Source organism: Phyllobates terribilis, unplaced genomic scaffold, assembly GCF_046119375.1.
Source record: "Phyllobates terribilis strain yellow unplaced genomic scaffold, ASM4611937v1 Scaffold_65__1_contigs__length_7625178, whole genome shotgun sequence".
NCBI lineage: Eukaryota > Metazoa > Chordata > Amphibia > Anura > Dendrobatidae > Phyllobates > Phyllobates terribilis.
Genome location: NW_027362825.1, coordinates 228,234 through 251,641, shown reverse-complemented (window position 1 = coordinate 251,641; position 23,408 = coordinate 228,234). Strand labels below are relative to the sequence as shown.

At 44.2% G+C, this 23,408-nt stretch overlaps 1 protein-coding gene across 1 annotated transcript; it reads left to right on the top strand.

Moving 5' to 3' along the window:
* Positions 1 to 269: 269 nt before the first annotated feature.
* Positions 270 to 22,491, top strand: LOC141193180 (prostamide/prostaglandin F synthase-like). Its single transcript, XM_073662110.1, has 7 exons — positions 270 to 391; positions 5,657 to 5,861; positions 14,677 to 14,728; positions 16,122 to 16,185; positions 20,840 to 20,915; positions 21,221 to 21,339; positions 22,362 to 22,491. The coding sequence occupies exons 1-7, from the start codon at positions 329 to 331 to the stop codon at positions 22,386 to 22,388; spliced, it is 606 nt and encodes a 201-aa protein (XP_073518211.1). The 5' UTR covers positions 270 to 328; the 3' UTR covers positions 22,389 to 22,491.
* Positions 22,492 to 23,408: the final 917 nt, after the last annotated feature.

Below are 23,408 nucleotides of genomic sequence, written 5' to 3'. Positions count from 1 at the left end.
TACACACATAGAAACGACATACACAAGTATACACACAACACTCACATGTCACACACACAGTATACAAGGACTGTTCCACCACCCGCTGTAGCAGCAGTTCTGCCGGAGCCGTTATCTTGTCACGTGTCATCTTTTCAGAGCGATGTTATGAAAGATACATTGTATCGACTTATACAGCTAAGCCCCGCCCACATACCATATAAGGCTCTACAGCTCGTCCTTTCAACCCCATCCCGGCGAGGTCCTGAGCTGTGATTGGCTGAGGGGATACCGCTGCAGGACCAGTAGTAATACTACCAGGAAGCAACTCTCCAAAACACCGTACGATATGGGGGATGTGGACCTGGTGAAGCTGGGAGCTCTCCCAGTGAAGAATGCTCTGACCGGGGAGGTGAGCTGGGGTCTGGTCATAGTGTTCTGGGGTCTTAATACCATTGTTTCCTTATCCTCGCTGTCTAGATCACACCCAGATCCGCAGTCTCAGCTGTGGTAATGAATTAGGGGATTTCATCACTCTCTGCAGTGCCTGGTTATATAGCAATGCTGGTGAGTGATCATTATACATGCTCTGCAGTCATTATGCACATGTCTGCACATTATATACCCTATAGACTAACTATGGGGCTCACCTGATCACCCACATACCAGAAAGTGGGTACAGTCACCCAGAAGTGAGGTACAACTGTGGGGCTGCTTTCAGATTGCTGTGGTCTCCACAATGAGGTGATGGGGCTCCATGCAGCAGTCTGCGGGGGAGTCTATTCTTACCCACCTTCAACTAAGGCCTCATTCAGACCTCCGCTTTTCACATACCTGTTCAATCCGTATTTCACGTTAACCCATTATAGTCTATGGGGCTATTCACACATCTGTAGTTTTTTTTTTCTTTTTGTGGACGGAGTGTCCATGATGAAAAGAATAAGGGACATGTTTGTTTTGGATTCAAATCAATAAATCTGTGAACATAAGGCTACGTTCCCACAATGGGTTTTTGGTGAGGTTTTTTTTTTTTTACGCTGTGTATTTTAACCCCTTTACAGCCTGGGGCGTAATAGTACGCACCACACTATCACCCCCTGTTCAGCGCTGGCTCCGGCGCTGAGCCCACACTGAACCGGGCACATGTCAGCTGATTTATACAGCTAACATGTGCCCGCAACAGCCGCGGGTGGAATCCCGATCCACTCGCGGCTGTCAACATGTTAAATGCCGCTGTCAATCTCTGACAGCGGCATTTAAGGCTGCGTGCCCACTTTGCGTTTTTCAAGCATTTTTACCGCTGAATTTCCGCAGCGAAAACGCTTAAACGCTTGGTAATACGTGCCCAATGGTCCCCAAAGATGATCCACATGTGCTGTGCACATGCTGCAGAAATTTCCGCTGCTGATTATCATTGCGGAAAAAATACACAGCATGTCCATTAATTTTGTGGACACGCAGCGTAATTGCCGCCATTGACTTGCATTGAATCGCTTAATATCCGCATGACTACATATGCACATGCGGATATTAAGCTATTCAATGTGCGGATGGTACCCGGGTCTGGAGAAGAGGAGACTCCCCTTCAGACCCGGGTACCATAGTACCTGTTAAAAAAAGAATTTAAAATAAAAAATAAACATACTTACCTTATGATAGCTCCCGGTCTTTTCTCCGCTGCGTCCAGTCTCTTGTACGGCTCTCGGTGGTGGGAAAGGACCCACCATGACATAAGCGGTCACGTGACCTGTCACATGACTAAATGACACCATGAAATGTCCTTTCACACCACTTCCAGACGTACAAGAGATTGGACGCAGCGGAGAAAAGACCGAGGGCCATCAGAAGGTAAGTATAATGTTTTTTCTTTTAATCTTTTTTTAACTATTACTTGGTCACACTATATAAATCCATGCCGGTTGCTAAAATCGCTTGGAAAAGCGCTTGATAACCCGCATGAAGAAATGCATGCAAAAACGCTTGACAAACGCTTCTACCTGGAGGGAAAAACACATGTAAAATCCGCATGCATTTTTCCTGCCAGGTAGATGCGGAAAAAATCTGCAGCATTTCTGCATCATGGGCACTTAGCCTAAGGCTATGTGCCCACGATGCAGAAATGAAGCAGAAAATTTCTGCAGCATTTCTGCATCTCCCTGGCAGAAAAAACGCATGCAGATTGTGCAAACGGCATGGCTTTATATAGTGTGACCGTAAAAATAAAAAAATAAAAGCTATACTTACCTCCGATGCCGCCGCGTGTGCTGTCGCGCTCCTTCCTGGTTCCTTCCTGGCTTGCCGGCATCTCGGGAGACAACCTGCGGTCACATGACCGCGACGTCATCTCAGGTCCTGGAAGGAGAAGCGCTGCAGGGGCCGCCGGACAGGTGAATATAAACATTATTTATTATTTTATTCTTTTTTCACAGGTACAATGGTACCCAGGTCTGGATGAGAGTCTCCTCTCCTCCAGAACTGGGTACCATCCGCACATTGAACCGCATATAATCCGCTTGTACAAATGTACAGACACGGATTCTATGCGTCTCAATGCAAGTCAATGGCGGCGCTTCCGCTGCGCTTCCGCAAAATTAATGAACATGCTGCGGATTTATTTGCGCTGCAGAAGCGCTGCGGAAAAATCCGCAGCATTTGCATTGACATTGCGGAATGCCATTGGGAACCATGGGGTGCGGATTACCATGCGTTTTTGATGCGTTTCCGCTGCGGAAATTCCGCAGCATAAACGCATGAAAAACACATCGTGTGCACGCAGCCTAACAGCGCCGCCCCGGAACTGCGTCACTTACCCCACCCATCGGTGACCCCGTCACGTGATCGCGGTTCACTGATGGGTGGGCATGACAACCCTGGGTCTGCAGCAGACCCCAGTGGTTGTCATGTACTGATCGCTATGAGCGCCATCTGGTGGTTGGCGCTCATAGCACAGGAGCATTTCTGCTACATAGAGGTGATCTGCTCATCACCTCTATGTAGCAGAGGCGTACGGACAATTGCTGCTTCTAGTCTCCTATGAGACTATAGAAGCAAGCAAAAAGTGTAAAAATGTTTTTAGAAATATTAAAACAATATAAAAGTTTAAATCACCCCCCTTTTGCCCCATTCAAAATAAAATACTAAAAAAAAAAACACATACACATATTTGGTATCGCAGAGTTCAGAATCGCCCGATCTATCAATATAAAAAAAAGAATTAATCCGATCTGTAAACAGTGTAACGAGAAAAAAATTCCAAACGCCAGAAATACGTTTTTTTTTAAAACATCGGATCTACCCCAAAATGTCAATAAAGCGAACTCTAAAGCGAAATCTCGATCTGCCCATGTGCCGCCTCGGCGCCATTTTATTGAAGTCCTGCACATAAGACACCAGCTCTCACTGTGCACGTGTCGCCCACACAATGATGGCGGCGCAGAATTTCAAAACTGAGTCAGGTCACTGAATAATCAGTGACCTGTACAAGAAGCAGAGGAGGCTTGGGGTGTGGGGGGAGAAGATCCTGCCCCCACGTTACGCCCTGAAGCACACAAGACGTCATTTTCTGAAAACTTCACAAGGTGAGTATTCAGCAGCCACTGAGTGGATCCCTTCATATCAGGTATCAGATTAATCAGCTTCGCTGTGCCATTATAACCCTGCCTTAATTTAAAGGGCTAAATACTGCTGACAGGTTCTCTTTAACGAGTAGGAGCAGTTTGAATTTTTTTTGTCTTTTTTAGAATTAAACAGGATTACCACACTGATGGTAAAGATGGTCACTTGGATCAAAAATGTATGAAAATGTAATTCTGCACATTGAAGAGAATCTTATTTTTCCTCTTATTTAAAGGAGTACTCAGAATTTTTTAATTTCTTCCATTGGTAGCTGTTAGGTGTGTATGTCCAATGAGCGCAGTAATATATTCTCAGGTTACCGTTTTCAGCAGCGCACTGATATGACCACATTTGTGTCCTTCTGAACCTCACTTTCTGCTGTATGGAATGGAGGTCACTTTTTGAATTTTCTCAATGTGTAAGGGCTAATGCAGACAACCGTATGATCTGTCCATATAAAATCCAACAAAACATTGTATTACACCCAGACCAATGTTAGTCTATCGAGCTGTTCAATAATTATTTATGCATGCTCTAGTTTGATCTGATATTCACATCGCACTCAGCCATGCAATTCAGTGAGTGCGTGGGAAACATTGGACTGCACTCGGATGACATCTGAGTGCAGTCTGATTTCCGATCACTGACCGAATGGAGAACATTCAGACATTTTTTTTTTCTTCATCTTCTCCACTTGTGCTCCGATTCTCTCATCTGAGAGAATCTGAGCACACTGATCGGAGTGTGATTTGCATAATCGGCCCGATGAGAGAATCTACGGCAGTCTGCACCTGCTCTTAGCCTATGAGACACTTAACGAGACCTCATACTGAGTCTCATAGACGTAAATAGAGAAATCATCCACCGCTCCACACAGAAGATGCAGTATGATCTGATGATTTACAGATGCGGTCACGTGGTACCGGCATGGACCAGAGTGCTGCTGAAAACAGCCAAAGATGGCGACCAGTGAGAATTATTTAAAAAAAAAAAAAAAAGCCTTACTTCTAGATTTTTAATTTTATATTTTTGAGCATGATATGCTGCTCGGTGGAGAATTATTGACTGACAGGTACTAGAACATAAATAGAATAGGGCATCACCAAGTGCAAGCGTAGGGAGCTCCACGGTGCATTGCACTGATAGTGGCCCACATTCAGAGCAATGCCAAATTTAAAGGGTGGTCCTAGAAGACCTTGGTTTGTGCGGTATTTATCTGCCTTAGCCACCCTATACAGCAGGAGGCTTACAGGTTTCCCTCCGCTTTTTGCTTTCATGTCTTGGAAGATTTTAATGACTGAAGAAGAGACTGGCTTAGAGTTTATGTAAATGGTAATGTGTCCTGGCACCAAAGTCAGACTGGATGGCATAACAGATACGTAGAAGGGCCAACTGCCCCTAGGGATTTGTGTAACAGCTTTATTTTTAATAGGAACTCGTGTACTAACAGGTCTCCCTAAGGATAGGTTTATGCGATAGTATAAAAAATAGGTCCAAACTTTCATCCAGAAAAGTATGGTGAATTTTTTTTTTCTCTCACTTGTCAGCCTTATACAATCCGATAGATTATATATATATATATATATTTTTTTTGACTGATAACAGTTGTGTGTACGAGCCCTGAGTAGATCAAGACTGCTTGTCTAATACCCAAAGCCCTACCTAGCAGCTCGGGGGGCCTGTAGGGTAGCACTGCCCAGATATGTACCCTGCCTGAAGATTTCTGTGGCGTAGATCCCGTTCTGTGCTGCTTGTAAGTTCTGTGATCCGGAGCATGGACACCGTATCTGCCATTCGGAGGAAGAAAGGTGGTAATCCTAAAAGTTTCTTTTATTAGCTATGCATACAAACTGGTGACAGGTCACCATGCGGACATCTACCCGTTTTGTGTGCTGAGACAGTCCTTGGTCATGATGGGAGGTCATGTATGTCCAGTGTATATGTTACATGTGTATCTCAGATGCAGTGGACATAGGGGAGTCTAACCATGATGAATATACAGATGTCTGGACGCTGCTGATAGTCAGCTGTGGGGATTACATTTGGCATTTTGCACCTTCAGACAGTTGAGTTGCAGTCGCTGTGGAGAGACCACACCAGCGTCCTGTTCTTCCTGAGAAGATTCGGCTGCCAGGTTTGCCGCTGGATGGCAAAAGAAGTTTCCAAGCTGCAAAATTCGTTCGGTGACAACCAAATCCGTCTGATCGGGATTGGACCGGAGAGTTTGGGGCTGGAAGAATTTGTAGATGGTAAATTTTTCACAGGGGGTAAGTGTACATATAGGCAAGTTTGGCTTTTTACAGGCAACATGTTGGTCAAAGACCCCAAGACATGGCAAGGAAGCTGATGTACTGATTTGCATTCACTGACATGGAAAATTATTGGCTGCCTGGTGATAAAGTAAGACTCCTGTAAAAATGAATACACCGTGTTGTGTCTGTCTGGCCAGACTGGACAGAGCATGATATGAAATAACCAATTGTGACTGACACCCTCCCTGTGCCATATTTCGCCCCTCAAGGTATATATTATATATTGGCTGGAGTTTTCCTTTACATTCTTCCACTATTAGTATCAATGGCATCAATCAAGCTTCTGTAATGTCAAAAAACATCTCTATGATCTTGTCTTATTAAGCTTTACATTTTAAATACAGTTATATGAAAATGTTTGGGCACCCCTATTAATCTTAAGCTTAATGTTTTATAAAAAGTGGTGTTTTTGCACCAGCTATTTCAGTTTGATATATGTAATAACTGTTGGACACAGTAATGTTTCTGCCTTGAAATGAGGTTTATTGTACTAACAGAAAATGTGCAATCTGCATTCAAACAAAATTTGACAGGTGCATAAGTATGGGCACCCTTATCATTTTCTTGTTTTAAATACTCCTACCTACTTTTTACTGACGTACTAAAGCACTTTTTTTGGTTTTGTAACCTCATTGAGATTTGAACTTTATAGCCCGATGTATGCAATCATGAGAAAAGCTACTTAAAGTGACCACTTGCAAGTTGTTCTCCTGTCTCAGAGATTTAACCTGTCAGTTTCCACTGTGAGGAACATAGTAAGGAAATGGAAGAACACAGGGACAGTTCTTGTTAAGGCCAGAAGTGGCAGGCCAAGAAAAACATCAGCAAAGCAGAGAAGAAGAATGGTGAGATCAGTCAAGGACAATCCTCAGACCACCTCCAGAGAGCTGCAGCATCAACTTGCTGCAGATGGTGTCACTGTGCATCGGTCAACTATACAACGCACTTTGCCGTTTCTGCAAGCACGCCACAAACAGAGTCGGCTGAGGTATGCAAAAGCACATTTGGAGAAGCCAATTTCTTTTTGGAAGAAGGTCCTGTGCACTCATGAAACCAAGATTGAGTTGTTTGGTCATACAAAAAGGCGTTATGCATGGCGGCAAAAAAACACAGCATTCCAAGAAAAACACTTGCTACCCACAGTAAAATTTGGTGGAGGTTCCATCATGCTTTGGGGCTGTGTGGCCAATGCCGGCAACGGGAATCTTGTTAAAGTTGAGGGACGCATGGATTCCACTCAGTATCAGCAGATTCTTAACAATAATGTTCAAGAACCAGTGATAAAGTTAAAGTTACTTAGGGGATGGATCTTTCAGCAAGACAATGATCCAAAACACCGCTCCAAATCTACTCAGGCATTCATGCAGAGGAACAATTACAATGTTCTGGAGTGGCCATCCCAGTCCCCAGACCTGAATATCATTGAACATCTGTGGGATCATTTGAAGAGGGCTGTCCATGCTCGGTGACCATCAAACTTAACTGAACTGGAATTGTTTTGTAAAGAGGAATGGTCAAAAATACCTTCATCCAGGATCCAGGAACTTATAAAAAGCTACAGGAAGCGATTAGAGGCTGTTATTTTTGCAAAAGGAGGATCTACTAAATATTAATGTCACTTTTCTGGTGAGGTGCCCATACTTATGCACCTGTCAAATTTTGTTTAAATGCAGATTGCACATTTTCTGTTAGTACAATAAACCTCATTTCAAGGCAGAAACATTACTGTGTCCAACAGTTATTACATAGTTCAAACTGAAATAGCTGTTGCAAAAACACCACTTTTTATAAAACATTAAGCTTAAGACTGATAGGGGTGCCCAACCTTTTTCATATAACTGTAGCTGCTCTTGTCTAAGAATAGGTGCTGGATTATCAGATGTTGGAGCAAAGATCTGGTTAGGAGTCACTACTGCAGATCATTTTCACAATCTTCTCATTTACAAGCCCATAACAACTTGTTTGGCAGTTAATAAAATATGTTTTTCCCCTTCTCCCATGACAGCACCACCTGAGAGAGGGTATCCGCCCACCAAGGACAGGAACCTACTGAATAAAAAGGCGGTACCTCTCCTCCGCTTCAGTTTTGGTTCCTGTCCCTTATGGGAGCCTCACCAGGTGGTACCTCACGCACCTGGATTATGGACGGTGCGGCCTGGAGGCCGTGGAAGCAGCAGATGGTCCCTGTTCCCAGCCCATCTGGCTGCTGCCCGGGTCTGCATGTGGGGAGGAGGTGCTGCTTTTTGGATTCCTCCCCGCGTGCGCCGGTGACTGCGGCCGGGTCTGCGCCTCGCAAAGCGAGCTGAGCGCGCCAGCCGGCAGGTCTTCCAGGTCTGCGCACGTGGGGGTCGCGTCGCATCCTGTGACGGAGCGCGCCGGAAGTCCGAGCTGCGCATGTGCGGGTGGGAAGCTGTCATCCCGCTGCAAGCGCGCTGGGTGCCGCTGGGCTGCGCACGCGCAGAAAGGAGCGGATCTGCAGTGTAGCGCGCCAGCTGGCTAAATTTAAAAAAAAAAAAGGGAAATTGAATTGAGCACGCTGCCGGAAGGGGAGGAGCCTAAAGGAGGTGGAGCCCTACTGCTTTTAAGGATGGGGAGCAATCAGAGATGGCGGTGTCTGCATCCCCGCCATGATGAATGAGGAGCCGCAGTCACCTGGGCAGCAGCTGTCTCCGCCACAGGAGGTACAGCAGCAGCCACATCCATCAAAGCAGCGCAAGCAGCTTAAGCAAGTGGACTGGTGGACATGTCCGGTCAACCTATCTTTGGGGGTTCCTTGGACCTTCCAGGTGTCGGATACAATTACAACAGACACAAGTGCAGAAGGTTGGGGAGCTCACCTAAGGGATCGTTCTGTACAAGGCCTCTGGTCGGACAGCGAGACAAGTCTCTCTTCCAACATGAAAGAGCTGTTGGCAGCCAGAAACGCTCTAAAAGTTCTGTTCTTCATGGTCCTCACATCAGGATAATGTCAGACAACAAATCAACAGTCGCCTACATGAATCATCAGGGGGGTACCAGGTCTCTCCCTCTGATGTTAGTAGCAGATCAGATCTTCAGGTTTGCCGAGAGTCGGCTGGTTACGCTCTCGGCACTGCATATAAAAGGGGAAGAGAACATAAAGGCCGATTTCTTGAGTCGTCACTTCTTGAAACAAGGACAGTGGGAGTTGAATCCAGCCGTTTTTCAGCAGATTGTGGGTTGGTGGGGACAGCCCCAGATAGATCTATTTGCAAACAGACACAATCGGAAGACCGAAACCTTTTGCTCCCTGAATCCAAAAGAGGGGGCGTTTGCGGTGGACGCGCTGCAGATTCCGTGGGATTTTACTCTAGCTTATGCCTTTCCCCCTTTAGTACTGATCCCTACTATCCTGAGGAAGATCCGAGAGGAACGGGCGAGTGTTATATTGATCGCCCCGTTCTGGCCCAAGAGACCATGGTTCACTTGGATGAAGAGAATGTCCCAAGCAGATCCATGGGTTCTTCCGGACATCCCGGATCTCCTCAGGCAGGGCCCAGTCTGTCATCCCCATAGAGCGGGCCTGCATTTGACGACCTGGATTTTGAGAGGTCGCTATTGACGCAAAGGGGGTTTTCTCCGGATCTTGTTACTACCCTTCTGGCAAGTAGAAAGCCGATAACAACTAGAATCTATGGTAGAACCTGGGCTAAGTTCTTGTCTACCTCAGGTCAGTCCGCCAAAGGGAGGATTCCTATTGAGGCCATACTAGAATTCCTCCAGAAGGGGTTAAACATGGGACTAGCCACCAGTACTCTTAAGGTACAGGTATCAGCTCTGGGGGCACTGTATAATTATGACTTGGCAGCAAATAGATGGATCATTAGATTTATTAAAGCTTGTCATAGATCCAGACCTATTCCTATTCCAAGAATGCATCCTTGAGACCTTAATTTAGTTCTGGAAGCATTAACCAAACCTCCCTTCGAGCCCTTAGAGAAGGTTTCAGAAAAAATCTTAACTTTAAAGACTGCTCTACTGGTAGCCCTGACATCAGCTCGTAGAGTGAGTGACTTACACGCACTATCCGTTAACTATCCATTCACTTAAGTATGTACGGATAGAGTAATCTTAAAACCAGACCCGGCCTATCTTCCAAAGGTAGCCTCCAAGTTCCATAGGGCACAGGTAATCACTCTCCCTTCCTTTTATCCTAATCCTAGGGATTCTGAGGAACATAAGCTTCACACCTTAGATGTTAGGAGGGTGTTAGTCCAGTATTTGGAAGTGACAAAAGCCTGGAGAAATAGTGACGCCTTATTTATATCCTTTCAGGGGGCTAGGAAAGGACTTAAGGTTACAAGAGGGACCATAGCTAGATGGGTCAGGGATACTATTACCTTAGCCTACTCTTGTAGCAATCTGCCGGTTCCAGAGAACCTGAAGGCCCATTCCACCAGAGCGGTCCCTGCTTCCTGGGCTGAGAAGGCGGATGTGCCCATCGACATCATATGTAAGGTGGCAACTTGGTCATCCCCCGCTACATTTTACAGACATTACCGTCTTGACCTTTCCTCTTCTACTGATCTGTCCTTTGGTAGAAGGGTGTTGCAAGCGGTGATCCCTCCATCTGGTATTTGATCTCTATAAATCTCTCAGGTGGTGCTGTCATCGGAGAAGGGGAAAAGATCCTAGTTACTTACCGGTAACGGGATTTTACAGAGCCCATTACAGCACCCTATAAATTCCCTCCCCTTTATCACTATGGTGTGCACTTTTTAAGGTGTTTAGTACAAATATTGAGGTGGTGGTTATGTATTAACCTGTCTTCGGAGGCCCTCTCATGCTCTGAAACAAAACTGATGCGGAGGAGAGGTACCGCTTTTTTATTCAGTAGGTTCCTGTCCTTGGTGGGCGGATACCCTCTCTCAGGTGGTGCTGTCATGGGCTCTGTAAAATCCCGTTACCGGTAAGTAACTAGGATCTTTACTGTTTACGCTGGTCTGTATCCCCCTTACTTAAAGGGGTTGTCCAGGACTAAGTTTTTAGGCTCACAGTAAAAAAAAAACAGTGACCACTACAGTGGCATATAAAAGTTTGGGCTCCCCTGGTCAAAATTACTGTTATTGTGAGCAGTTAACAGTTGAGCAAGTTGAAGATGAAATTATTTATAAAAGGCCTAAAGTTCTTTCAATAAGGTTAACGCCCCCTGGAAGAAGCGTGGCGAAACGGCGCCGTCGGGTTGCAGCACCGCTTAGCGTGGGACACTGGTTTCGTTTACTTCGGCTGTAAGTAGTTCCATCTAATGGCTTATCCTTATTTATATTTGTCTCGGTGGTAATGGTCTGGTTTAACACTATCTATTATGCCCAATGGGGAATATCTGGGGACCTGGACTTACTAATGGGCACGGTCTGATAGGGATCTAGTCAAGACATGATTGCTGCGAGCATGGTCACTTTATGAGGTACCGCTCAGGCACCTATTCAAGGCTACTGACACAGTCACTTTACTGCATTGACACTTTATTGCATTGACACTTTGAGATAGCTTTGAATAACATATTGAATCTTTGATTGGAGGAAGCCTAGCCCTAGTATCACCTGTTCCATTTTGATACAATTGTATTGGATAATCTGTCATACAGACCGTTGTGTTGTAACCCACTTGCATAAGCCCAGGTGCTGATTTATTAATCAATTTTCCTGTTTAATTTTATTCATTTTGTGTACATTTTAATTATTATTGAATAAAAATGTAGATATTTTATCGCTTATCTTGTGTCTGGACTCCTATGTACTCCTTGGTATTGCCTCTAAGGAGATTTGTGTAGTATATAGATAATTTGGGAGTGACTATGCTAATACAGTGACTTATGATTGTGGTTCTAAAGTTAAGAAGACAGATTTCCTTTCTATTTTAGGCAAAAAAAATAAAAGTTAAAAAAATATATTATATGTGTGTGTGTGTGTATACATACATACAGAGGATACGGAAAGTATTCAGACCCCTTTAAATTTTTCACTCTTTGTTTCATTGCAGCCATTTGGTAAATCTAAAAAGTTCATTTTTTTTCTCATTAAAGTACACTCTGCACCCCATCTTGACTGAAAAAAAAGCAGAAATGCAGAAATTTTTGCAAATTTACTAAAAAAGAAAAACTGAAATATCACATGGTCATAAGTATTCAGACCCTTTGCTCAGACACTCATATTTAAGTCACATGCTGTCTATTTCCTTGTAATCCTCCTTGAGATGGTTCTACTCCTTCATTGGAGTCCAGATGTGTTTAATTAAACTGATAGGACTTGATTTGGAAAGGCACACACCTGTCTATATAAGACCTCACAGCTCACAGTGCATGTCAGACCAAATGAGAATCATAAGCTCAAAGGAACCGCCCAAGGAGCTCAGAGACAGAATTGTGGCAAGGCACAGATCTGGCCAAGGTTACAAAAGAATTACTGCATTACTCAAGGTTCCTAAGAGCACAGTGGCCTCCATAATCCTTAAATGGAAGAAGTTTGGGACTACAGAAGTCTTCCTAGACCCGGCTGTCCAGCCAAACTGAGCAATCGTGGGAGAAGAGCTATGGTGAGAGAGGTAAAGAAGAACCCCCAATATCACTGTGGCTGAGCTCCGAAGATGCAGAAGGGAGATGGGAGAAATTTCCACATAGTCAACTATTACTGCAGCCCTCCACCAGTCGGGCCTTTATGGCAGAGTGGACCGACGGAAGCCTCTCCTCAGAGAAAGACATATGAAAGCCTGCATAGTTTGCTCAAAAACACACGAAGGACTCCCAGACTATGAGAAATAAGATTCTCTGGTCTTATGAGACGAAGATAGAACTTTTAGTGATAATTTTAAGCGGTATGTGTGGAGAAAACCAGGCACTGCTCATCACCTGCCCAATACAATCCCAACAGTGAAACATGGTGGTGGCAGCATCATGCTATGAGGGTGTTTTTCAGCTGCAGGGACAGGATGACTGGTTGCAATTGAAGGAAACATGAATGCGGCCAAGTATAGAGATATCCTGGATTCAAACCTCTTCCAGAGTGCTCTGGACCTCAGACTTGGCCGAAGGTTCACCTTCCAACAAGACAATGATCCTAAGCACACAGCTAAATAACAAAGGAGTGGCTTCAGAACAACTCTGTGACCATTCTTGACTAGCCCAGCCAGAACTCTGACCTAAACCCAATTGAGCATCTCTGGAGAGACCTGAAAATGGCTGTCCACCAACGTTCATCATCCAACCTGACAGAACTGGAGAGGATCTTCAAGGAAGAATGGCAGACGATCCCCAAATCCAGGTGTGAAAAACTTGTTGCATCATTCCCAAGAAGACTCATGGCTGTACTAGCTCAAAAGGGTGCTTCTACTCAATACTGAGCAAAGGGTCTGAATACTTATGACCATGTGATATTTCAGTTTTTCTTTGTCAATAAATTTGCAAAAATTTCTACATTTCTGTTTTTTTCAGTCAAGATGGGGTGCAGAGGGTACTTTAATGAGAAAAAAATGAACTTTTTAGAATTTACCAAATGGCTGCAATGAAACAAAGAGTGAAAAATGTAAAGGGGTTTGAATGCTTTCCGTACCCAGTGTGTGTGTGTGTGTGTGTGTGTGTGTGTGTGTATATATATGTACTAGATGGTGGCCCGATTCGAACACATCGGGTATTCTAGAATATGTATGCGGCCGACCGGGCGCAATCAGCAGAGCGTTGTTTAAATTTGGCACCAAAATCGCTGATTGGTCGCAATCAGCGAGATTGGTGCCAAATTTAAACAACGCTCTGCTGATTGGCCGCGGCCGCCCGCGACCAATCAGCAGAGCGTTGTTTAAATTTGGTGCCAATCAGCGAACCGTATTACTGAGGACTGGGCAGTGGAGCCGTCCCTCCCTTCACACATGCCGTCGGGAGATCAGCGGCCCAAGCCGCTGATCTCCTGACGGTAGCCGCATGGAGGTTAGTGGCGCCGCCCGTCGGGGTACTTGTGCTGCCAGCAGCGGGGAGATGAGCGGCTAACGGCCGCCATCTTTTTCTGAAATCCTGCATCGCTGATTGGCCGCGGCCGGACCAATCAGCTACGCGGGATTTCCTGGACAGACAGACAGAGACAGACTGGATAAGACGATTATATTTATTAGATATCTCTTGCTTAACTGTACACAATAACAGTAATTTTGACCAGGGGTGCCCAAACTTTTACACGCCACTGTGCCTGCCGGCGAATCAGCTGCTCCACATCAACAGAGCAGCTTTTCTTCCAGGCTACTTTTTCGAAGGGGTGTGATTGCTGAAAAAAAAAATAGTCCTAGATAACCCCTTAAGTGCTGTAAGAATGCACACAGTAGTTTTGCCCACAGAACATAAGATACTGCATTGTTTTAAGGGGAATCTGCATAAACAGCACCTATGTCTTGCAGACTGTACGTGAAATAAAATGATCAGAAAATAAGATTTCCCACAATCCTGTGATGTTATTGTTATCCCCCTTAATAAAGGAAGGAATGGTTAATAACATATTTTATTGAGAAGTAGCTAATTATGCAATGTCATGACATGATGCATCCAAGGAGGAGCTTCAGCCTGTGGTGGGCATATGATATAAGTCGTCCTTGAATTACTCCAGGTTTTGCGCAATAGGTTTATGGCTTTTTGCACAACCCTGATTGCCATTCCCTTATCTTGTTAATGAACATCACGCCTTGTAAACTCAACAGCACTCGGCTGCCTTTTATTCTCTGTAGTTTTCCGGCTTTTGATGTTGTGTAACTACAAATCTCTGCTTTATTTCAGAATTATATCTGGATGAATCCAAGCAGAGCTACAAGGAGCTGGGATTCAAGAGGTCGGTGTCTGAAAAGTCCATAAAGTTGGGCTACGACCGATGGTTATATTAGACAACCTTGTGTCCTAGCCTAAGCAGAGGTGGGCTAATTCGTAGTTTTCGTTTAAAGGAAACTTGTCCCCAAGTTTTCCAAATATAAAGTACAGGAAAAGGGGAAATCCAGCATTCGAATCTTCGTATAAAAGTACTATTTTATTTAAAAGCACGCAGATGTGTATGGTCATATCCAATAAATTAGTCCCAAAAAAACATGAATAAGGGGGGAATTATTCACTGGTAAAAGCGATTCAAACTGAAGTTCCTAATCATTGCAGTGATGACAGCCCTTGTGACAGGTACCCTTTTAAAGCCATGTGTTTCTGTTTTATGCTATTAAAAAAAACAACAAAAAAAACGTACATACATATAAATAAATCTTTTTTTAGGGTATGTGCACATGATGCAGAAATGCTCAGGATTTTTTCCTGAGCGTTTCTGCATCTCTCTGGCAGGAAAAAACGCATGCGGATTGTACATGCGGTTTCCTGCCAGGGACATGCGGAAATGAAGCGGTCTTCACTTTCATTTCCGCATGCGGGTTGACAAGCGCTTCCCAAGCGATTTTAGCATCACTTGGAAAGTGCTTGTCAACTTCACACTATATAAATCCATGCAACCGGCATGGATTTATATAGTGTGTGATGTCAAAAAATAAAAAATAAATCTATACGTTACCCTCTGATGGCCCCCGGTGTCCTGCTTCATCGGTCCCGGCTGCCGGCAGTGAAGACTGTAGGACCTTCCGACGTCAGCGTCACGTGACCCGTCACATGACTCTGACGTCAGCGAAGGTCCTTCTTCATTCAACCGCGAAGTGCCCGGGAAGCCGGCAGGACGCAGCGCGGGCCGTCAGAAGGTGAGAATATATATATTTTTTATTTTATTCTTTTTTTTTAATGGTACCTGGGTCTGGATGAGAGTCCTCTCATCCACACCCGGGTACCATCCGCACATTAGACCGCATGAAAAGCGCATCAACATATACAGTGATGCGGATTCCATGCGGTCTAATGCAAGTCAATGGCGGCAAAAGAGCAGCGTTTCCGCAAAATTAATTGACATGCTGCGGATTTTTGACCGCAGCGTTTACGCTGCGGAAAAATCCGCATCATGGGCACAGCACATGCGGATTTCCATTGGGGAACATTGCTGCCCTTCTACCATGCGTTTTTCATGCGTTTCCGCGGCGTTTACGCAACTGCAAAAACGCCGCAGAAACGCATGAAAAACGCATCGTGTGAACTCAGCCTTAAAATACCCGTGGCCACATAAACTTCTGCTAGGAGCACTATATTAGGGAATCTTTTTCTATGCAATATACTGAGGGTTCACTTATGTTTATTTCTCATTGTAGGTATAATGCTCTTTCTATAGTTCCTGCAGCTCTTGGGAAAAAGGTTCGAGATATTGTCACCAAGGTGAGAATATACTTATGCAGAAAATATATACAGTATAGACCAAAAGTTTGGAAACACCTTCTCATTTAAAGATTTTTCTGTATTTTCTTGACTATGGAAATTGTACATTCACACTGAAGGCATCAAAACGATGAATTAACACATGTGGAATTATATACTTAACAAAAAAGTGTGAAGCAACTGAAAATATGTCTTATATTCTAGGTTCTTCAAAGTAGACACCTTTTGCTTTGACTGCTTTGCACACTCTTGGCATTCTCTTGATGAGTTCAAGAGGTAGTCACCGGAAATGGTCTTCCAACAATCTTGAAGGAGTTCCCGGAGATGCTTAGCACTTGTTGGCCCTTTTGCCTTCACTCTGCGGTCCAGCTCACCCCAAACCATCTCGATTGGGTTCAGGTCTGGTGACTGTGGAGGCCAGGTCATCTGGTATAGCACCCCATCACTCTCCTTCTTGGACAAGTAGCCCTTACACAGCCTGGAGGTGTGTTTGGGGTCATTGTCCTGTTGAAAAATAAATGATGGTCCAACTAAACGCAAACCGGATGGAATAGCATGCCGCTGCAAGACGCTGTGGTAGCCATGCTGGTTCAGTATGCCTTCAATTTTGAATAAATTCCCAACAGTGTCACCAGCAAAGCACCCCCACACCATCACACCTCCTCCATGCTTCACGGTGGGAACCAGGCATGTAGTGTCTATCCATTCACCTTTTCTGCGTTGCACAAAGACACGGTGGTTTGAACCAAAGATCTCAAATTTGGAATCATCAGACCAAAGCTCAGATTTCCACTGGTCTAATGTCCATTCCTTGTGTTCTTTATCCCAAACAAGTCTCTTCTGCTTGTTGCCTGTCCTTAGCAGTGGTTTCCTAGCAGCTATTTTACCATGAAGGCCTGCTGCACAAAGTCTCCTCTTAACAGTTGTTGAAGAGATGTGTCTGCTGCTAGAACTCTGTGTGGCATTGACCTGGTCTCTAATCTGAGCTGCTGTTAACCTGAGATTTCTGATGCTGGTGACTCGGATAAACTTATCCTCAGAAGCAGAGGTGACTCTTGGTCTTCCTTTCCTGGGGCGGTCCTCGTGTGAGCCAGTTTCTTTGTAGCGCTTGATGGTTTTTGCAACTGCCCTTGGGGACACTTTCAAAGTTTTCCCAATTTTTCGCACTGACTGACCTTCATTTCTTAAAGTAATGATGGCCACTCGTTTTTCTTTACTTAGCTGCTTTTTTCTTGCCATAATACAAATTCTAACAGTCTATTCAGTAGGACTATCGGTTGTGTATCCACCTGACTTCTGCACAACACAACTGATGGTCCCAACCCCATTTATAAGGCAAGAAATCCCACTTATTAAACCTGACAGGGCACACCTGTGAAGTGAAAACCATTTCCGGTGACTACCTCTTGAAGCTCATCAAGAGAATGCCAAGAGTGTGCAAAGCAGTCATCAAAGCAAAAGGTGGCTACTTTGAAGAACCTAGAATATAAGACATATTTTCAGTTGTTTCACACTTTCTTGTTAAGTATATAATTCCTCATGTGTTAATTCATTGTATTGATGCCTTCAGTGTGAATGTACAATTTTCATAGTCATGAAAATACAGAAAAATCTTTAAATGAGAAGGTGTGTCCAAACTTTTGGTCTGTACTGTATTTGTCAAGCATTTTTGCATGCATTTCTGCATGCGGGTTATCAAGAGCTTTTCCAAGCGATTTTAGCATCACTTGGAAAGTGCTTGACAACTTGTTCACACTATATAAATCCATGCAACCGGCATGGATTTATAGTAGTGTGACCAAGTTAGTTAAAAAAAAAGAATAAAAATGGTAAAAAATTTTATACTTGCCTTTCGATGTCCTCCCAGTGTTTTCTCCCCTCTGTCCAGTGTCTTGGGCGGCTCGCGGTGTTGTGAAGGACCTGCGGTGGCGTCATTGAGTCATGTGTCAGGTCACATGACTCAATGGCATCATGGCAGGTCCTTCACAACACCGCGACCCATACAGCAGACCAGACAGAGGGGAGAAAACACCGGGAGGACATCAGAAGGTAAGTATAATCTTTATTTTTTATTTTAAATTCTTTTTTTAACAGGTTCTATGGTACCTGGGTCTGGATGAGAGTCTCCTCTCCTCCAGACCTGGGTACCATCCGCACATTGAAACGCATAATATCCGTGTGTGCAAATGTACTAACACGGATATTATACGTTTCAATGCAAGTCAATGGCAGCAATTACGCTGCTTGTCCGCAAAATTAATGGACATGCTGCGTATTTTTCCGCAATGATAATCCGCAGCGGAAATTTCCGCAGCATGTGCCCAGCACATGCGGATTATCATTGGGGACCATGGAGCACGTATTACCAAGTGTTTTTTAAGCGTTTTCACTGCGGAAATTCTGCAGCAAAAACACTTGAAAAACACATAGTGGGCACGCAGCCATAAGGTGTCCATATCCCCAAGCGCTCACATTATTAAATAGGATAAGCAATTCTGCACAAGAATTTGCTCAGGATACAGGGTGTTAGCAAAGGATTAGAAACAGATTAGATGATGTGTACACAGCGCACACTTAACAAGTAAAGCTAAACATGATTAGAGTGCAAATAGTGTACCAAGGTAGAGTGGATAATGTAACAATAATACAGGCTAATTACCATATCATTACAGTCACAGGTCAAAATGAACAGCTTCACATCCTAGGCCAACCTTGATCTTTATTTAAAAAAAATAAAAAAAGGTCCAATTGAGGAAGTTTTTCCTTCTCAAATATAACCATGAACCTTGTCATATGGAAACTGACTTGGGGCTCTTTCACACATCAGTATTTCCGGTACGTGTGCTGAGTTTCCACACGTACCGGAGACACTGGCACATGTAGACCCATTCAAATCTGTGGGTCTGTGCACATGTCAGTGTGTTTCCACAAACCATGTGTCTGTGTGCTCCACAAGCTCACATGTCCGTTTTTTGAACGACAGCACGGATAACACGGATCCATTCAAGTCAATGGGTCCGTGTAAACACGTGCCTAACACGGATGCCATCATTGTGACACGTACCGGCGCTTGGGAATCAGTGTACAGTTAGCCCTGTTCCCAAGTGCCGGGTGCTGAATTCTGTACTCTTCATGGTTTCCTGCCGGCGCTGCGATCAGCACCAGCAGGGACAATGAGAGTAGTAGGGTCTGCTCCCGCAGTGTCCACCTGTAAAAATAAAATTAAAAATCCTTATACTCACCTGTCCTAAGTGTTCCCGTGTATGCTGTAATCCATGCAACTCATCAGTAGAGGAGACGGGCAGAATGTGCGGGTCCTGGAGCTGTGCTTAGTGAGAGACGGACATTGCTCCTGAGCTCAGCAGAGCTCTGGGGCCCGCTCACGACAGCGGCTCATTCTCCTCGGCCTCAGCGGTCGTATGGATTACAGCCAGGGACACTTAGGACAAGTGAGTATAAGGATTTTGTATTTTATTCTTATTTTTACAGGTGGACACTTCGGGAGCAGAATACTACTCTCCATTGTGTCCCTGCTGGTGCCGATCACAGTGCCTGCGGGGGACAATAATGAGGGCAGTGTTCAGCACCCTGCATTTGGGAATAGCACTAACTGTACACTGATTCCCAAGCGCCGGTACGTGTGCTCTTGATGCGGCACACGGTTGCCACACGTGTGACACACACGGACATGGATATCTCCACTACCGGAAATATACGGACAGACATGTGAAACTAGCCTTAAAGTAGTTGTCCTACAAACAAAGTAAATTTTAAGTAATAGATCTTAGAATAAAATATTTGGAATATGTTATGTAAGAGCTGTAGAAAGCATATGGCCTAATTTAAATATGTAATAACAAAGGTTAAAAGCCTTGAATAATACAGATCATAAAGTCTAATGCAAACAAGTGCCCCCCCCACTCCCAAACACAGTAAGATACCTCCACAGTGAATTCCTCCATATTATGGTGACCCCATCACAGTATGATTGCTCACACAGAGTAATGGGCCCCGCATAGCGCTCTGTACGGAGTAATGGGCCCTGCATAGCTGGCCCCACATGATCCTCTGTAGAGAATAATAGGCCCCACATTAAACAAAAAAAAATACTCCCTTCTCCTCATTCCACTTCCCCCTGCTCCAGTCTCTGCAGTGCATCTTCTGATCCTTTGCACTGCTTGGAACAGTGGGTGCGTTGTAATGACATCATCGCGCCCGCTGCGCTGAAACGTCAGATGTAGAGGGAGAATGATGGGAGAGGGAGCGTCAGCAGAAACTCCTTCCATCATTGCTTTCAATTTTGTCGGCATCTAGGATGCTGATACAGTTGAAAGTGCAATGCCGGGCGGGTGGCCTGCCTGGCGTTGTGGGCTAAATATAGTTGCCCTGCTGACCAGAGTTTGAGATATGTGCCATAGAGTATAAATCCCTGTACATTGTGAGCCCTGGTGGGCAGGGTCCTCGCTCCTCCTGTACCAGCCTCCGGCTTGTATTGTTCAAAATTTACTGTAATTGTTTGTGCTACTGTATGTATATCCCTTTCACATGTAAAGCTCCATGGAATGAATGGCGCTATAATAATAATGAGTTTTTCTTGACAGATGATAGTGTTTACCTAAGTTAGACTTTATTTCAATTACCTTACATTTTACAGGCAAATGCAGATGGGGTGCAAGGAAGCTTCAGTGGAGATCTCCTGCAGAGTGGGGGGATGTTGATTGTCACTAAAGGTAAAAGGATTTTATATGAATTGTTCACAAATTAGAATTGTAAGACTTTATCTAAAACAACCACAAAATGGCAGGATGGAGCTTATCAGGCGAAGATAGTGAGGAAGAAGGGTAAAACCTGTCATAAACCCATAGAGCTGGGGGTCCACAGCGTGTGGCTCCCCAACTCTTATGAAACTACAGCTCAGTATGTTTTAATAGGAGATATCCATCACTGCTATTTTTTTTTATTATTTAGCTGAAATTAAACTGTTTAACTTGCTCTATCCCCCTTTTTTGTTTTTTTGTTTTTTTTTTTTTACAAGGAGGAGAAAAAGTTTTGCTTCATTTTGTACAAGATTCCCCTGGGGACCACATTTCTCTAGAAACCTTAGTGAAAACTCTGGGAATTTCTGCAAATGTGACTGAAGGACAGCGCCCTCAGGTAACTCATATGGAGCAGGACCTGTTAGTGGACTGCTCTATTCTACCTTTTTCTACTTCCCTTACTTTAAAGTGAATTTTCGCCTTTTACTTCCATATAATTTCTAGCTTCAAGATTAATTTAATCTACAAGACTATCCCTACAGCACGGGGTGCTCTGAAACAGAGCTCCAAATCTTCTACAATAGGTTGATTTGAAGTTGATGTATTAAGACTGACTTTGTGCATTAAAGTTTTTAATGAAGGGCTCGCTGGTGTACGTTGTGCCAATTCATTAAAGGGGTTATCCAGGACTATTTTTAAAAATTTTTTTAGTACAGGCCTAAGAACTAACAGGTAAGTAGTTGCGCCGATCTCTGCCGACACAGACCGCTTCTGCAGGAAATTCTACTGCTTCCGCTCTGCTCTGTTGACAGGGCGTGACTGCCAATTTCATGCTGACTGACAGCCGGCTCCCCGCTGCCTAACTGCAGGGAGCTAGGTGTCAGTCATTATGACATTGGCAGTCACACTCCATCAACTCTTAAGTGGAGCAGCTGAATCACTGGCATGAGCGGTTAGTGGCCGCTCTGAGCCGGCGCCGTGTACGAGTAGAAGAGGCAGGTAGTTTCCTCTGGTAGTAATTACCTGCCTGTTAGTTTTGAAACTCATATTAAAAAATAAAATAGTCTGGTATAACCCCTTAAAAGGTGCACGCCACTTAATGAATTTGGAGCATCTCCTCTGTGGCCTGCACCTCGCCAGGAAAGCTTCATCCAGTCTCGGTCTGGATTGGCATTTCTGGCTTAAAAATGTCAGCACTTTTTGTGAATTTGATGGGTGGGCATAGCCATGCCCAGTGCCACACCAGCTGCGGCCATTTTGGCAGAGCTACTTTAATGTGACTTCTCATGCGTGGACTTCAAGTCATTAATTCTGTCTTAGATTCTGTATAAAATATTCATTTTGATGCGGTCTCTAGAAGAAGTGAATTATAGTGCGTGTGTAGCCATATTGACATCACCTTCTTGTTTCTCCCCACAGTGTAATGATGATGTGTGCACATACTGAATGAAGAATCCTTTCCCGTTTCTTATGGGAGTTGCATCGTGTCTCTACTTATCATATTTCTTGCACTGACTGGAATCTTCATTGCTTGAAATCCCACTTCTGACTAGAGGGGTCTCACACTATTCTAATGGGCCATAACATGAAGGGAGGGTCCCCTTTGTCACTAAAAAACGTTTTCATTGTAAACTCTAATGAAACAAACTGTAACTCCCTAATTGTATTTGTTTTTATTCATTGCTGTTTTACAAGATCTCTGCTTGCTGTTAGCAAATGGAAATCTTATTCCTTAAAGGGGAACTATCATGTTTTCTCCAGAGCAGCTCACAGCTCTGCAGTTTCTGTGCTTTCTTGTTGCTTGGGGGAGGGGTGGGTGCTCCATGTTGAGTGACAGTTCTAGCCAGGGTCTTCGTCCTGCTACAACACATTAATGCTCTGTCAGTGTTTGTTCTTCCTCTTTACTCTTATCACTATATTTGCACTTAGACATAAGGTGCATTTGAACAATTACAGTGGTGGCTAAAAGTATTGGCACCCCTGCAATTCTGTCAGATAATACTCAGTTTCTTCCTGAAAATGATTGCAATCACAAGTTCTTTGGTATTATTATCTTCATTTAATTTGTCTTCAATGAAAAAACACAAAAAGAATTGTCCTAAAGCCAAATTGGATACAATTCCACACCAAACCTAAAAAAGGGGGTGGACAAAAGTATTGGCACTGTTTGAAAAATCATGTGATGCTTCTGTAATTCGTGTAATTAACAGCACCTGTAACTTACCTGTGGAACCTAACAGGTGTTGGCAATAACTAAATCATACTTGCTGCCAGTTAACATGGATTAAAGTTGACTCAACCTCTGTCCTGTGTCCTTGTGTGTACCACATTGAGCATGGAGAAAAGAAAGAAGACCAAAGAACTGTCTGAGGACTTGAGAAACCAAATTGTGAGGAAGCATGAGCAATCTCAAGGCTACAAGTCCATCTCCAAAGACCTGAATGTTCCTGTGTCTTCTGAGCGCAG

Bases quoted from the DNA above. Each gene is read 5' to 3' on its own strand.
- LOC141193180 (XM_073662110.1), top strand. From the start codon at position 329: ATGGGGGATGTGGACCTGGTGAAGCTGGGAGCTCTCCCAGTGAAGAAT. The intron at 5,862-14,676 runs GTAAGTGTACAT...GCTTTATTTCAG, and splicing joins TGGTAAATTTTTCACAGGGG to AATTATATCTGGATGAATCC. The intron at 20,916-21,220 runs GTAAAAGGATTT...TTTTTTTACAAG, and splicing joins GATGTTGATTGTCACTAAAG to GAGGAGAAAAAGTTTTGCTT.